This window comes from Salvelinus sp. IW2-2015, linkage group LG13, assembly GCF_002910315.2.
Source record: "Salvelinus sp. IW2-2015 linkage group LG13, ASM291031v2, whole genome shotgun sequence".
Lineage (NCBI taxonomy): Eukaryota > Metazoa > Chordata > Actinopteri > Salmoniformes > Salmonidae > Salvelinus > Salvelinus sp. IW2-2015.
In genome coordinates, this window is record NC_036853.1 from 23503947 (window position 1) to 23520973 (window position 17027).

A 17027-nucleotide genomic window follows, 5' to 3' on the forward strand; every position below is an offset into this window, starting at 1 on the left:
ACTATGATAGTAAAATACTTATGAGACCATCCAATAAGAACTGATTTACCGTCAGTGTATTTGTTTACCCTTCTTATATTTCTATGTCGTTATTGAACTGTAGACTGTTCCTAGATCTGTAAGGGAAATGACAACTACCTATCCAATCAGGTACGAGAGGATGTAGAAATTGAGAAACGTGACGTTTGAATTTACAAAAAAAAAAGGGAATTTACGACTGCTGCTTCCGGGAACATGGCCGGCTAAACAATGACAGAAGTCTTTCTCCTCAAAATCAAGAAGAAACTTTTCGAAATGCAAACTACTTGGCTTAACAAAAGTGTTTGGACTCAGTGCGTGCAATTAGGTCGTTTATTTGGTTTACTTCTGCATGCATGTTGTTTAAGGTGATGTTTGAGTCGGAGTTAACTAACTTGGCTATCTAGCCAGCGAAGGTAGCCAACTTTTCACATTCAGCAGAATTAGCCTAACGTTAGCTAGCAAATGGGAAGTGGCTAACATGTCAACATAGCTAGGAACATAAGTATTGCTATTGGCTGCTACACTTGAAGCCCGCAACTGATTTATTAAGTTCCACAATCGAGAAATGGAGAGTAGACACGTTGCAGTGCTGGCTTGTGTAACGTAGATGCGTTTGTTATTTTTATCGGGGTGTCTCGCTGGTTGATTGCTATGTTCTCGCAGCTGCGTACAGCTGTCTAACTAGCTTGATTTACACTAATTTCAATGGCTCACTGCAGTTCAGATCCAAGTGGGAAGGTACCACATCCAGATAGCTCAGTGTTGATGGCAGGATCTCCTGGAAACGTTGATCAGGCAATGAAGCCGGTGTTGTTTGAAATATTTGGAGAGTTTTGGAACGTCCAGGCCCGGCTCGGGCAAGGCGTCTCGGCCTCAGTATACCGTGTGAGCTCGGGGAGGGCGAGTACGGCCGCGGTTAAGGAGTTCCAGGCTGACACTCAGAGCGGAGATTACGGGTACCAAAAGGAGAGGTCCGTGCTGGAAGACATCCAAGGACACAAAAACATCGGTAAGAAATGTTTATTGAGTTGCAATATGGTTGTACTGTGCACAATCTCTGGAATTAGTGCTCGTTTTCTAGTGTGCCTCCCATGACTAGGCTATGTGAGAATCAAATGATGAGTCTTATTGCCAAGGGTGTAGGCTCATTTAACCTCGGATACTTTGGGTCTGTGTTCTTGTCCAGCTGATTGCAAATCTTTCATTACAACCAAGTCACACATATCAGTCTTGTCTCTGATCTGTCATAGTAAGTCGTGAGTATGTTTACATGCACACTAATCATTTGATATTAAACGTATTATGGCAATAGTCATGTAAACACCTTACTCTGCTTATCTTAATTGGCTTAAGGTCAAAATCTTAGGAAGCATATGCTGATTTAAAACACCTGAGCTATGTTCAAATACTCATACTAACTGTACTATTGTGATGTAAGTTGAGTATGTACTATGCTTATTGGTCATAGTATGGATATATTTAGTATGCCAAAAGTGCTCGGATGTCCCTCTTTAACTGACTTCAACTGTAACTGTATTCAACCTGGAAACCATATATCCTGAGGCTGCATTTACTGTAGCTGGGGATTTTAACAAAGCAAATTTGTTTTAACAAAGCAAACCTAAATTCTATCAGCATATCGACTGTAGCACTCGCGCTGGAAAAACACTGGAACATTGTTACTCTAACTTCTGCGATGCCTACCAGGCCCTCCCTCGCCCTCCTTTCGGCAAATCTGACCACAACCCCATTTTCCTCCTCCCTTCCTATAGGCAGAAAATCAAGCAGGAGGTACCCGTGCTAAGGACTATTCAACGCTAGTCTGACCAATCGTAATCCAGGCTTCAAGATTGTTTTGATTCCTTGGACTGGGATATGTTCCAGGTAGCCTCAGAGAATAATATCAACGTATACGCTGATTCTGTGAGTGAGTTTATAAGGAAGTGCATAGGAGATGTTGTACACACTGTGACTTTTAAAACCTACCCTAACCAGAAACCGTTGATAGATGGCAGCATTCGCGCAAAACTGAAAGCGCGTACCACCGCATTTAACCATGGCAAGGCGACTGGGAATATGGAGGAATACAAACAGAGTAGTCATTCACTCCGCAAGGCAATCAAACAAGCAAAATGTCAATATAGAGACAGTGGAGTCGCAATTCAACGGCTCACACACGAGACGTATGTGGCAGGGTCTACAGACAATCACGGACTACAAAAGGAAAACCAGACGTCTTGATTCCAGACCAACTAAACACRTTCTTTGCCCGCTTTGAGGATAATACAGTGCCACAGTCGCGGCCCGCTACCAAGGACTGTGGGCTCTCCTTCTCCGTGGCCGACGTGAGTAAGACATTTAAACGTGTTAACCCTCGCAAGGCTGCCGGCCCAGACTGCATCCCTAGCCAGGCCCTTAGAGCATGCACAGACCAGCTGGCTGGTGTGTTTACGGTCATACTCAATCTCACCCTAGACCCACTTCAATTTGCTTACCGCCCCAATAGGTCCACAGACAATGCAATCGCCATCACACTGCACACTGCCCTATCCCATCTGGACAAGAGGAATACCTATGTAAGAATGCTGTTCATTGACTATAGCTCAGCATTGAACACCATAGCACCCTCCAAGCTCATCATTAAGCTTGAGGCCCTGGGTCTCAACCCCGCCCTGTGCAATTGGGTCCTGGACTTCAAGACGGGCCACCCCCCCTAGGTGGTGAAGGTAGGAAACAACACCTCCACTTGGCCGATCTCAACACTGGGGCCCCACAAGGGTGTGTGCTCAGCCCCCTCCTGTATTCCCTGTTCACCCATGATGACTGCTTGCCCATGCACACCTCCAACTCAATCATCAAGTTTGCAGACGACACAACAGTAGTGGGTTTCATTACCAACAATGACGAGACAGCCTACAGGCAGGAGGTGAGGGCTCTCGTTGTATGGTGTCAGGAAAATAACCTCTCACTCAATGTCAACAAAACAAAGGAGATGATTGTGGACTTCAGGAAACCGCAGAGGGAGCACCCCCTATCCACATCGACGGGACCGCAGTGGCGAAGGTGGAAAGTTTTAAGTTCCTCTGCGTACATACCACTGACAAACTGAAATGGTCCACCCACACAGACATTGTGGTGAAGAAGGCGCAACAGTCTCAGGAGGCTGAAGAAATTTGGCTTGTCACCTTTTACACATGCACAATCGAGAGCATCCTGTCAGGCTGTGTCACCGCCTGGTACGTCAACTGCACCGCCCACAACCGCAGTGCTCTCCAGAGGGTGGTGCGGTCTGCCCAACGCATCACCGGGGACAAACTACCTGCCCTCCAGGACACCTACACCACCCGATGTCACAGGAAGGTCAAAAAAGATAATCAAGAACAACAACCACCCGAGCCACTGCCTGTTCACCCCGCTACCGTCCAGATGGCGAGGTCAGTACAGGTGCATCAAAGCTGAGACAGAGACTGAAAAACAGTCTCTATCTCAAGGCCATCAGACTGTTAAACAGTCATCAATAGCACAGTGAGGCTGCTGCCTACATACAGACTTGTAATCAGTTGCCACTTTAATAAATGGAACTCTAGTCACTTTAATAATGCCACTTTTATGTTTTCATATATTGCGTTACTCATCTCATAGTATAGAATACAGTATATATATATATCTATTGCATCTTAGCATATGCCGCTCTGACATTGCTTATCCATATATTTATATATTATTATTCCATTCCTCACTTAAATTTGTGTATTAGGTATTTTGTTGTGGAATTGTTAGATATTACTTGTTAGATATTGCTGCACTGTCGGAACTAGAAGCACAAGCTTTTCGCTGCACTCACAATAACATCTGCTAACCATGTGTATGTGACCAATACAATTTGATTTGATGTTACACTGCTTGTTTACGGAAGATCCACCGAAGACAGTGGGACCACCTGCGCTATTTAGCATTTTCCGAACCCCTGTGTGTAATGGAAGAAAACCGCCAGAGACGTGTTGTCGTTAAGTACCTGTTAATTAAGCTGGTACAGTAAGTGTATATGATGTGATATGAAAGTGAAGGGCTTTATGTTTCTGGAACCGTATTGCAATTGAGTCGATTCAAGTTTGGGATGGAGTTGTTGGTTGCCAGAGCCTGTCTACATCTGAAAATTAACAAATAAGTTCCTTGGACCTAAAACASTAATGGTAGGCTCTTTTAAGAGTATATCTTGGGCTAGAGAAATTGTTCTTCTTGCAAAGCAGGTAAAGGTTTTAAGCAATCTATTATATTAATCTGACTTCACCTTAATCATATTATTGTGTGCATGTAATCATACTTTTTCCTGGCAATACTGGTTTTTAAATTCTTGATTGGCATATCATAAAGCCCATCTCAGTCACGTCAAACAAGCTCATGATGACCCTGATTTGTACTCAAGCATAATAACCAATGTTCTCTCTTAAGTTGCGTGCGCTCACGCCTCTCCCTGGGACTGCTGTGCAGGGTGCATAAGTAATATCAGCCTACCGAGAGAAGCACGAGATTGAAACTTCATTCAACTTTCTAGAAATTTCCCTGTTAGTTAACACTATCAAAGTTTCCCTTTACTATGGAATTGGGTTCGAAATAATGCAATATTAGGATTATTTTGTTGTGCAGGACTCATTCGTACTCTACGAAACCGGTGCGGTATAACCAATCAGAACTGCAGTAGGCCTATTTGCAAATAGACCATTTTTATATATGGATCTGTGCCATTTACTTTGAACTGGACTGTGTTTGCAGCTGTGACGTGAGTAGATGCGCTTGTTTTGAGATCAAAGCGAGAGCTGCATGTAGCCATTTGTGTACATTTTGTTCATATCCTTTGCTAGTTAGTGAGTTATTAGCTCAGTTATAAATACTTTGTAGTCAGCAATAGGGGAGTGATTGCTTCCTACAAGAGCACAAAATGTCTGCATTTCTAGACATCTTTGAAAAGCAGTCAGGTAAAGAGCTTTTCGTTTGTGTCTTAAAGGGGCAGTGTTGTATTTTGACACATTCTTGAATAAGCTAAGTAGCCAATAGGAAGAGGGTAGCATCATTTGTCTGATTTTCTGTAATAATGGTATGGCAATAATAATGCAATTTATTTTGTAAAGTAGTTTCTTGCATAAAACAACATTTTCAGTCACCTTGTCTGAAGGACCAGTGTAAAAACAGGTTAATGTCAAGCTCTGCATCCCCCCCCCCCCCCCCCCCCCCCCCCACACAAAGGTCTAATGAAATGTAGGCCTACATTGGACCCCACACATTAGCTGCTACTGTAAGCTAAATGATAGAGCTATTGCCACGTTAAAATGTTATGGGATGCATTTTCTCCATTGTTTTTAATGGTAGACCACTCTGGTAGGCCTACATTCACAGTAAGCTTGCGCTGGAAGTTGCTCAGAATTTTCACAACGTTCAAGTTTGCGCTCAGCAGACCTGAAATTTGCTCAGTGCTGGAAGAAATTTGAGGGAACATTGCTAATAACCCAACCCTTTCCGTCTCATTTGTGTAAGGTCCATGCTCTTTATTTGCTATAAAACAATTCAAAGGAAGATAAGATATTGGAGAGTACTTTGCCCCCTATATAAAACAATTCTGTTGTCTATATTTATTGATCATCACCACATTTTTGAAGGACTGGGCTATAAATGGATATGGTTTTGATTATGACATCAATTCTACCTCCTCAATATCACCATATAGACTTACTTTGCATTTATAATATGTGAACATTCATATAATACACCATGTTTTCATAACAAGCTTGTTTTATAACCTTTTGATAACTTTGCTTTACGGATCCCATCAGTGATTACAATAGAAAGGGATGATAGGATGCATTTTGAGTATTCCAACAGAGCCCCTAGTAACCTTCTTTACTCCCCAATCAAATCTGTGCTGACTGTAACCCTAACCCCTCCTGTCTGTCTCCACAGTAACGCTGTACGGGGTGTTCACCAACCGCAGCCAGGTGGGTGTGGCCACGCACTGCCTGCTACTTGAGCTGCTGGACGTCAGTGTGTCTGAGCTGCTTGTGAGGGCCAGTACCCAAAGCCGAGCCTGCAGCCCCCAGTGTGGTGGTTCCCAGAAGCAGGGCCACTCCATGTGGCTGGTGCAGCACTGTGCCAGGGATGTCCTGGAGGCCCTTGCCTTCCTCCACAGAGAGGGCTACGTCCATGCCGACCTCAAGCCCCGCAATGTGCTCTGGAGCGCGGACGATGAGTGCTTCAAACTCATCGACTTTGGCCTCAGCTTCAAAGAGGGCAACCAGGTGATTTGAACTGAAGGATAGGGGTTTGGCTCTGACTGTAGGCCTCTGGTGAGGGGAACCAGGGGTGAATTCACTGGGAACGTTTTGGACTTATGAGTACACCTCTGGTATGGGGGCAGGTAGCTTAGAGGTGAAGAACATTGGGCCAGTAGCCAAAAGGTTGCTGGTTTAAATCCCTGAGCCGACTAGGTGTAAAATCTGTTGTGCCCTTGAGCAAGGCATGTAACCCTAATTGCTCCTGTAAGTCGCTCTGGATAAGAGCGTCTGCAAAATGACAAAAAAAAGGTTAAAATAAATTAACTGGTGGAGGACAGATGTTGGAGTAAGCTGTAGTCCCTGACTAGATGGTAGTCGTGCTAGAATGGACAAAATATACAATATTCTCTGTGTAAAACATTTTGACTCTATTTTCTGTGTGTTCAGGATGTGAAATACATCCAGACAGATGGGTACCGTGCCCCGGAGGCTGAGCATCAATACTCCCTGGCCCAGGCGGGGATGGAGGGGGAGGGGGACTCTGGCTGCTCGGCCGCTGTGGACCTCTGGAGCTTGGCAATCGTCCTGTTGGAGATGTACTCAGGCATCAAACTCAAAGACACCGTCAGATCACCCGAGTGGAAGGTATGTCCACAGCATGGCCCTCCAACTCTGGGCCTGGATTGCTATTATACTGAGTGAGCAGGCTTTTGTTCCACCACAGTACTAACACATCTGCTTAAATTACTGTTTTTTTTACCACATTATTGTCATATAATCAAATCAACAGGCCCTTCCCAACAATAAAAAAATAAATAAGAAGGACATGAGGAATAAATACACAATGAGTAATGGTAACTTGGCTATTTACACGGGGTACTAGTACTGAGTCGATGTGGTAATTGAGGTAGATATGTACATATATTTAGGGGTAAAGTGACTAGGCAACAGMATAGATGATTAACAGTAGCAGCAGCGTATGTGATGAGTCAAAAGAGTTAGTGCAAAAAGCATCAATGCAGATAGCTATTTGGTTAACTATTTAGCAGTCTTATGGCTTCAGGGTAGAAGCTGTTCAGAGTCCTGTTGGTTCCAGACTTGGTGCATCGGTATCACTGGCCGTGCGGTAGCAGAGAGAACAGTCTATGGTGGCTGGAATCTTGGACACTTTTTAGGGCCTTCCTCTGACACCGCCTGGTATAGAGGTCCTGGATGGCAGGGAGCTCGAACCCAGTGATGTACGCACTACCCTCTGTAGCGCCTTGCGGTCAGATGCTAAGCAGTTGCCATACCAAGTGGTGATGCAGCCAGTCAAGATGCTCTCAATGGTGCAGCTGTAGAACCTATTGAGGATCTGAGGGCCCATGCCAAATCTTATCAGCCTCCTGAGGGGGAAGAGGCATTGTCGTGCCTTCTTCACGATTGTGTTGGTGTGCGTGGTATATGTTAACTACTTAGTGATGTGAACACTGAGGAACTTGAAGCTTTCGACCCGCTCCACTACAGCCCCGTCGATGTGGATGGGAGTGTGGGTTAATAGGGAGTACAGGAGGGGACTAAGCACGCATGATCTTAGAGGGCACTATGGTGTTGCGTCCTGGTAATCCATTTGGTCCCACGGCCTTGTGAATGTTAACCTGTTTCAAGGTCTTATACCGCCACCCGCTGTGATTACATAACCAGACATACAGTGGACTGTAATAGAGACATGGGTACTTGTTTTCCTAGGAATGCGGTGGACTCTGTTCCACCTGTAGCTAATAGATTGATATGTTCTTCAGAAAGATAGATCGATAGATAATACACATGTATCAGATAGACATGGGTGTGTTGTCCAAACTGCTGTTCTGCAGCCTATTGTTCTTTGCTCCTGCAGGACAACAGTGCAGCAATAGTCGACCATATCTTTGCCAGTAACAGTGTGGTGGTTCCTGCCATCCCTGTCTATCACCTCCGAGACCTTATCAAAAGGTAACAACATTCATTCAGGACCACATGCATTTTGTTTTTGTTTTGTTTTTAGGTAAATGCAGACATTTTATCCATTGTACCAAATTGACTATGCACTCCCTTAAATATAAGTTGTCATTTTCAACATTGGAAAGTTATTGAAATGAATATGATGATTATCCTGCGAGAGGGGTACCTAACGTTGACATTTGTATGCTCCCGCAGTATGCTTCACAACAACCCCAAGCACAGAGGCACAGCCGAGAAGGCCCTGCTTAGCCCCTTCTTCAGCATTCCTTTTGGTAATTCACAGTCGATATGGGCACCTACCTTCCTCTCAGATAGCTTGATAGCTTGTAATACAGCATAATCTTACCAGCTCTCTCTCCACTCTCACCCTCTCACCCCCCCCCCCCCCCCCCAAACCCCTCTTTCCCTCTGCTTGTAAACATCTACCTCTTTATGACATTTGCATATTGCATTTTCATTGAAATCAACAAAGATTATAATGATGAGGTTAGAATGGGGTTGGTGGAGCTGTATAAATCCTGGAAAAGGCCTCTTAAACCTATTGACTGAGAGAATATTGTGTGTGAGACAGCTCCTCACATAGAAGACTTGGTTCTGCTTCCCTCTCCTGTTCTGCGCCTGCTCAACCTGATCGATGACGGCCACCTGCACAATGAGGAGGAGTATGAAGGTAGGGTACAGCGTTTTTTTTTAACCAACTTTCTCCTCGGACACTAAATTGCTCCTACAGTTGCTCATTATCACTATCAACGACGGAAGTACACTAGASCTTTAGGGAATATTGTCCCTAGATTTCCAAAATATTCCCCCCAAAATTAGTGATAAAGGCCAAAACTTTTTGCGATGATATTTATATAGCGTTTTTTTTGGGGGGTGGGCAGATATTGAGACTTATGAATTGTGATTTTCAAACACTTGGGTGAAAACTTGGTAATTCCATCAGACATGGTTAAAACAAGTGTCAGGGTAGAGAACATTCATTCTAAAATGAGATCATATGAATGAATARATACTGTGCTAACTGAATACAAAACCAAAGGAAACAGACAAAGCGTCAACACAGGACTAAGATTGAATCCTAATACACCGGCTCTGACGCTCGTCGGATGTGGCAGGGCTTGCAAACTATTATGGACTACAAAGGGAAGTGCAGCCACAAGCTGCTCAGTGACAGGAACCATGGCTTTGGCTATGTGACAGCCTCAGTGATTTCTGTGTCTGTGCGGGATTTTTTTTCGTAGAGCGTTACACCATAAAACGCATCGGCAATCAATGCCTGTTTAACGTTTGTGGCTGAGGGGCTTTGCTGCTGTCGGGCACTTAAAAAAAATATATATATATATATATTTTCATTTTTTACATGCAATCGTCATAAAGTAGAGATGGTTATTATGCAAATGATTTAATAAATGTGTTGTGTTGCTCTTGTTGGCGCCACAACTCTGAGGCACTTTTTGCACAACATTTGCATTTGGTTGACATCCGTTTGCCTGTAGCCTGAATACTGCCATAACACTGTAGAGGCGCCCTTCTTTTGCACAAAATCAACGTTCTCATTAGCACTAGCAGCACTCATGTTTCTGATACACACAGAGGTTCCTAAACCTCATACTGTCTTTGGTAAGTAAAGCCTTTCGCTCCTCACCAGCATCTAACTGTGAGCTCTATGTGGGGATGCTTGTGATTGGCCAGCATGTGCATGCCATGCAGAGAGAGGGAGAGCCCGCTTGTAATTGGTCAGCATCCTCTGTGCATGTACAGTTGAAGTCGGAAGTTTACATACACCTTAACCAAATACATTTAAACTCAGTTTTTCACAATTCCTGTCTCTTAGGTCAGTTAGGATCACCACTTTATTTTAAGAATGGGAAATGTCAGAATAATAGAAGATAATTATTTATTTCAGATTTGATTTCTTTCATCATATTCCCAGTGGGTCAGAAGTTGACATACACTCAAATAGTATTTGGTAGCATTGCCTTTAAATTGTTTAATTTGGGTCAAACATTTCGGGTAGCCTTCCACAAGCTTCCCACAATAAGTTGAGTGAATTTTGTCCCATTCCTCCTGACAGAGCTGGTGTAACTGAGTCAGGTTTGTAGGCCTCCTTGCTCACAAACGCTTTTTCAGTTCTGCCCACACATTTTCTATGGGATTGAGGTCAGGGCTTTGTGATGGCCACTCCAATACCTTGACTTTGTTGTTCTTAAACCATTTTGCCACAACTTTGGAAGTATGCTTGTAGTCATTGTCCATTTGGAAGACCCATTCGCGACCAAGCTTTAACTTCCTGACTGATGTCTTGAGATGTTGCTTCAATATATCAACATAATTTTCCTCCCTCATGATGCCATCTATTTTGTGATGTGCACCAGTCCCTCCTGCAGCAAAGCACCCCCACAACATGATGCTGCCACCCCCATGCTTCACGGTTGGGATGGTGTTCTTCGGCTTGCAAGCCTCCCTCTTTTTCCTCCAAACATAACAATGGTCATTATGGCCAAACAGTTCTATTTTTGTTTCATCAGACCAAAGGACATTTCTCCAAAAAGTACGATCTTTGTCCCCATGTGCAGTTGCAAACCGTAGTCTGGCTTTTTTATGGTGGTTTTGGAGCAGTGGCTTCTTCCTTGCTGAGTAGCCTTTCAGGTTATGTCAATATAGGACTCATTTTACTGTGGATATAGATACTTTTGTACTTGTTTCCTCCAGCAACTTCACAAGGTCCATTGCTGTTGTTCTGGGATTGATTTGCACTTTTCACACACAAGTACGTTCATCTCTAGGAGACAGAATGCGTCTCCTTCCTGAGGGGTATGACGGCTGCGTGGTCCCATGGTGTTTATACTTGCGTACTATTGTTTGTACAGATGAACGTGGAACATTTGGAAATTGCTCCCAAGGATGGACCAGAATTGTGGAGGTCTACATTTTTTTTCTGAGGTCTTGGCTGATTTGTTTTGATTTTCCCATGATGTCAAGCACTGAGTTTGAAGGTAGGCCTTGAAATACATCCACAGGTACACCTCCAATTGACTCACATGATGTCAATTAGCCTATCAGAAGCTTCTAAATCCATTACATAATTTTCTGGAATTTTCCAAGCTGTTTAAAGGCACAGTCAACTTAGTGTATGCGAACTTCTGACCCACTGGAATTGTGATGCAGTGAAATAATCTGTCTGTTAACAATTGTTGGAAAAATTACTTGTGTCATGCACAAAGTAGATGTCCTAACCGACTTGCCAAAAATATAGTTTGGTAACAAGACATTTGTGTAGTGGTTGAAAAAACAAGTTTTAATGACTCCAACCTAAGTGTATGTGAACTTCCGACTTCAACTGTAGAGAGTGAATTAATGGGGTCTAGCGCACATCTCATTGGAGGACGTACCGTAGTCTAGTTTTTGTTGTATTAACGGAGTGCAAAAGAAAGAAATCGTAGCCTCTTGCGATATGGATATTGCTCATGTCAATATCGCAATTTCGATTAATCATGCAGCCCTATTGCAAGGTGCGTGGTGCTGCACCACAAGGCAGTGCCATGAGTCACCAGTGAAATAAACCATATATATATATAGACTCAGCGGTATGACGTTCCCACGAGCTGGCAAGATTAACCGCATATATTGCAGATGAGTGCAATGCAAGATAATGCCCTCACACAGGAGAAGTTGAGCCATGCCCTTCGCTCTTAGTTGTTACGGAAGTCTGCATGATTCTGCTGTCCACTTCATGCGTCATTGACTATTCCTTTAAAAACAAATGGTAAGATGTTACATTGTGAAAAAAATTCAATACTTTTTTCAAAAATACCCCTAAAAATGTGTCAACAGTGGCAAAATACCCCCCCCCCCCATTTCTCTTTTTCAATTTTAATTTCCTACACTGATCACATTGATATTGGGACTAACTAGCATGATGATGTTGTGTTGTCAGACATCTTGGAGGACATGAAGGAAGAGTGTCAGAAGTATGGCTCTGTGGTCTCTTTGCTCATCCCCAAGGAGAACCCAGGCAAAGGACAGGTAACACACACAAATAGCCCCATTACCAGTGTGTCTTTCTAATACTTCCATACAGTTTTTGTAGTTTATACATTTGTAGATATTGTAGACCTGCATTTTTAACATCTGTTCTTGGCTTAATCTGTGTGCATGCATGTTTCCCCCAGGTGTTTGTAGAATACGCTAACTCAGGCGACTCCAAAGAGGCCCAGAGACTGCTGACGGGACGGACCTTTGACGGGAAGTTTGTCGTTGCCACATACTACCCCCGGAGTGCTTACAAGAGAGGCTATCTGTACCAGACCGTGCAGTGAACACACACACACACACACACACACACACACACACACACACACACACACACACACACACACACACACACCGTCTGCTGAAGAGCACAGGCCCGAGGCCTCAGTCAGTCACTGTCATGATGTGTATAATCATCAGATCACCACTCTGCTTTCTGCAGCCTCTAGAGCCAGAGTTAACCTAGTATGTCCTGTAGCTTTACTGTATGTAGCAACAGTCTGCGAAAGGAAAGATTTGTATAATCCAATCTTCCATGTCCTGCTATGGGGATGTACACTGCTGGATGCTACTGTTGACAGATTCAGATGGGTCATATGTTTATCATAGCTGGCTTGACTTTTGATAAATGGATCCTCACTGGCCACAGCTGCACACTGTCCCACTTTGCACACTGTGCTGATGTCAAACCCTGAACAAGATAATTACTTTGTCCACCGATCTTGTAGAGCACAAGTACAGTACCAAGTACCCTATGGGTTTCGTAAACCCAGCAAGCAGTTTGGATTGAATAGGGCTCTAGCTTTCTTTGTACTCAACGGCTTGAATATCCTATATTTATTAGTGTAATTGAAACCGTTCCTGATTGATTGATCTTGGGTCTCTCTTGTTAAAAGCTGAGCCACAATTTCATCTTGTCCAAAGTTACCTTCCCATGACTTATTTTTCTATGYGATGTTTGTTTTGAGACTTGAATTCCAAAGGTACCACTCCAGATCATCAGTAGAATCACGCTGAGTTCTAGAACGTTCTGAGCCTAAACTCCAACCACTCAACTTCAGCACTTTTCTGTGGTACATGGAAAATATAAATTTCTTTGTCATTTCTGACATTTTTAATCTGATTTCTACCTTATATATTATTATTACATTTTGTCCAAGTTGACCCATATACTACTTATACTCCAGAATGGCTGCGCTGATGTGAGTGGAAGTTAACWGTTTTTTTTCTCTCTATGTTATGAAAGGGATGGGTTATTTCCTTAGCACTGTACGATACAAAGCAACAAGCTTACTTTACGTTCAGAACAGATGCATAGGGTTTTCAGTTGAATATTTCAGTTGATGAGCATTCGAGCTGACCGTTTCGTAACACAGTAGCCTACATTCAGTTCTACCTGACGTCTGTGAGTTGGTCTACATGACAAACCAATGTGTGAGAGCTGTACTAGTGTAGGTATTTGTTGATTATGGTGAGATTATAGATGAATCCAATACTGCAAAGTTTTGTATCCTATGTCGTGTGTGGGAGATYTTGAAATTAACTTATCAGTTCAGTGCATGCAACATTGTTATGTTAGGGGCAGTATTTATTCAGACAGTCTTGACTCTTCCCCTTGTCTGTCTGCTGCTCATATTTAGTCCAATAACATTTTGAATCTAAAGCGTAAATCATAGTCCACAGACGCTGAGACTCGATAGTCCGGTGTCCCATTGTGACATAGCTATGCAGCTCTGAGACACCGTCCGCGGGGACGCACAGCCCGAACGCTCACCTCCCAACAATTCCCAGCCAACACGGCTATTCATTTGAATGTGTTGACAGTTGGAGAAAATGCTTGTGCTGCCCTGAGAATTCTAAAAGTATGAAAGCCAACTGTCCAATATTCTAGAACACTGCTGTGCGTACACGTACACATTTTGGACTATGATGGACGCTTCAGGTTGGGCACAGATGCTTCTGAATGAGTAGGCTGGCATTGAACAGGCTAAAGCTCCGTCCTGCCTGCCCAGTCTCTCCAGATGTTTGAGAAAGAGACCATATATTAACATGAGCAGAAACAACATTCTGGATATTCTGCAATTTACTCCATTTGTAGCTAACACTTCCAGTCAACTGGCGCCATGCGACAACTGTCGAGGCTGGTTGAGACATTGTTGACGACATCCTGCCTAAATGTGAAAGCACTGACTCTAGGACTTATGGGTGACCGGTCATAACACCAATATGTGAGGTGATCCCATACCAAATGTAGTCCACTACCTTAGCTGCCTTCTCTGTGTTATCTAGTCTAACACTGTAATGCTCCCATTTAGTTTCAGCACACTGTCCCTTCACAGTGTGTTATTCAAAGTAGATCCTGATCTCCACAATCATGGCGCATGATGATGACATTTCTTTGTGCAAACATTTTCAGGGAGCTTCTTTGTTTTTCGTTTCCACTTTGGGTCAGTTATCCTAATACAGTGTCCGTTTCTTTACTTCTATGTCTTCTGATATACTATAATGAAAACATTCTATGTATCTGATAAAGCTTTTAGATAGCTGTAATGGATTTGTGTGCAAGGCGGTATCTGGTGTTTGTCCATCTTGCTAGCTATGGGCTAACTTCTATATGATATTTGTTGTAATAGCAGCGAGTGTAATGAGAGTTTTAGCATGCAGGTGGCAGAGCAGGATTCCTCTGGACAGTGACTATGCAGTCAATACTGATCAGGGAAAACCAGTACAACTACATAGGTACAGACACTACATGGGAAGGAGAGAGAAAGATGGAGAGCGACAGTAACAGAGAGAGGGAGCTGTGCTGTAAGTCCGAGTACATACAGTTGAAGTCGGAAGTTTACATACACTTTAGCCAAATACATTTAAACTCAGTTTTTCACAATTCCTGACATTTAATCCTAGTAAAAATTCCCTGTRTTAGGTCAGGTAGGATCACCACTTTTTATTTTAAGAATGTGAAATGTCAGAATAATAGAAGAATGACTTTCATCACATTCCAAGTGGGTCAGAAGTTTACATACACTCAATTAGTATTTGGTAGCATTGCCTTTAAATTGTTTAAATTGGGTCAAATATTTCGGGTAGCCTTCCACAAGCTTCCCACAATAAGTTGGGTGAATTTTGTCCCATTCCTCCTGACAGAGCTGGTGTAACTAAGTCAGGTTTGTAGGGCTCCTTGCTCGCACATGCTTTTTCAGTTCTGCCCACACATTTTCTATAGGATTGAGGTCAGGGCTTTGTGATGGCCACTCCAATACCTTGACTTTGTTGTCCTTAAGCCATTTTGCCACAACTTTGGAAGTATGCTTGGGGGTCATTGTCCATTTGGAAGACCCATTTGCGACCAAGCTTTAACTTCCTGACTGATGTCTTGAGATGTTGCTTCAATATATCAACATAATTTTCCTCCCTCATGATGCCATCTATTTTGTGACGTGCACCAGTCCCTCATGCAGCAAAGCACCCCTACAACATGATGCTGCCACCCCAGTTCTTCACAGTTGGGATGGTGTTCTTCGGCTTGCAAGCCTCCTTCAAACATAACGATGGTCATCATGGCCAAACAGTTCTATTTTTGTTTCATCAGACCAAAGGACATTTCTCCAAAAAGTACGATCTTTGTCCCCATGTTGCAGTTGCCAAACCGTAGGTCTGGCTTTTTTATGGCGGTTTTGGAGCAGTGGCTTCTTCCTTGCTGAGCGGCCTTCAGGTTAATTCGATATAGGACTCGTTTTACTGTGGATATAGATACTTTTGTACCTGTTTTCCCATCTTCACAAGGTCCTTTGCCGTTGTTCTGGGATTGATTTGCACTTTTCACACACAAGTACGTTCATCTCTAGAGGACAGAATGCGTCTCCTTCCTGAGCAGTATGACAGCTGCGTGGTCCATGGTGTTTATACTTGTGTACTATTGTTTTGTACAGATGAATTGTTGTACCTTCAAGCGTTTGAAATTTTCTCCCCAAAGGAGGATCCAGACTTGTGGAGGTCTACAATTCTTCTTCTGAGGTCGGCTGATTTCTTTTGATTTTCCATGATGTCAAGCAAAGAGGCACTGAGTTTGAAGGTAGGCTTTGAAATACATCCACAGGTACACCTCCAATTGACTCATGGTGTCAATTAGCTACCAGAAGCTTCTAAAGCCATGACATCATTTTCTGGAATTTTCCAAGCTCTTTAAAGGCACAGTCAATTTAGTGTATGTAAACTTCTAATCTACTGGATTGTGATGCAGTGAATTCAATCAATTTTATTTTATATAGCCCTTCGTACATCAGCTAATATCTCGAAGTGCTGTACAGACACCAGCCTAAAACCCCAAACAGCAGTAAATGCAGGTGTAGAAGCACGGTGGCTAGGAAAAACCCCTAGAAAGGCCAAAACCTAGGAAGAAACCTAGAGAGAGAACCAGGCTATGAGGGGGGGCCAGTCCTCTTCTGGCTGTGCCGGGTGAGATTATAACAGAACTATGCCAAGATGTTCAAAAATGTTCATAAGTGACAAGCATGGTAAATAATAATCATGAATAATTTTCAGTTGGCTTTCATAGCCGATCATCAAGAGTTGAAAACAACAGGTCTGGGACAGTAGCGGTTCCATAACCGGGCAGAACAGCTGAAATGGAATAGCAGCAAGGCCAGGCGGCTGGGCAGCAAGGAGTCACCAGGGCGCAGTCCCGACGCATGGTCTAGGGCCAGGTCCTCGAGAGAAAGAAAAAGA

The 17027-nt window shown here is 43.3% G+C and overlaps 1 protein-coding gene across 1 annotated transcript; it reads left to right on the forward strand.

Annotated features, from left to right (window-relative positions):
• Positions 1-216: 216 nt before the first annotated feature.
• Positions 217-16621, forward strand: LOC111972341 (serine/threonine-protein kinase Kist-like). Its single transcript, XM_023999364.2, has 8 exons — positions 217-1030; positions 5977-6311; positions 6735-6932; positions 8164-8258; positions 8463-8539; positions 8839-8937; positions 12205-12293; positions 12440-16621. Exons 1-8 carry the CDS (start codon positions 727-729, stop codon positions 12584-12586), a joined length of 1344 nt encoding a protein of 447 aa, XP_023855132.1. The 5' UTR covers positions 217-726; the 3' UTR covers positions 12587-16621.
• Positions 16622-17027: the final 406 nt, after the last annotated feature.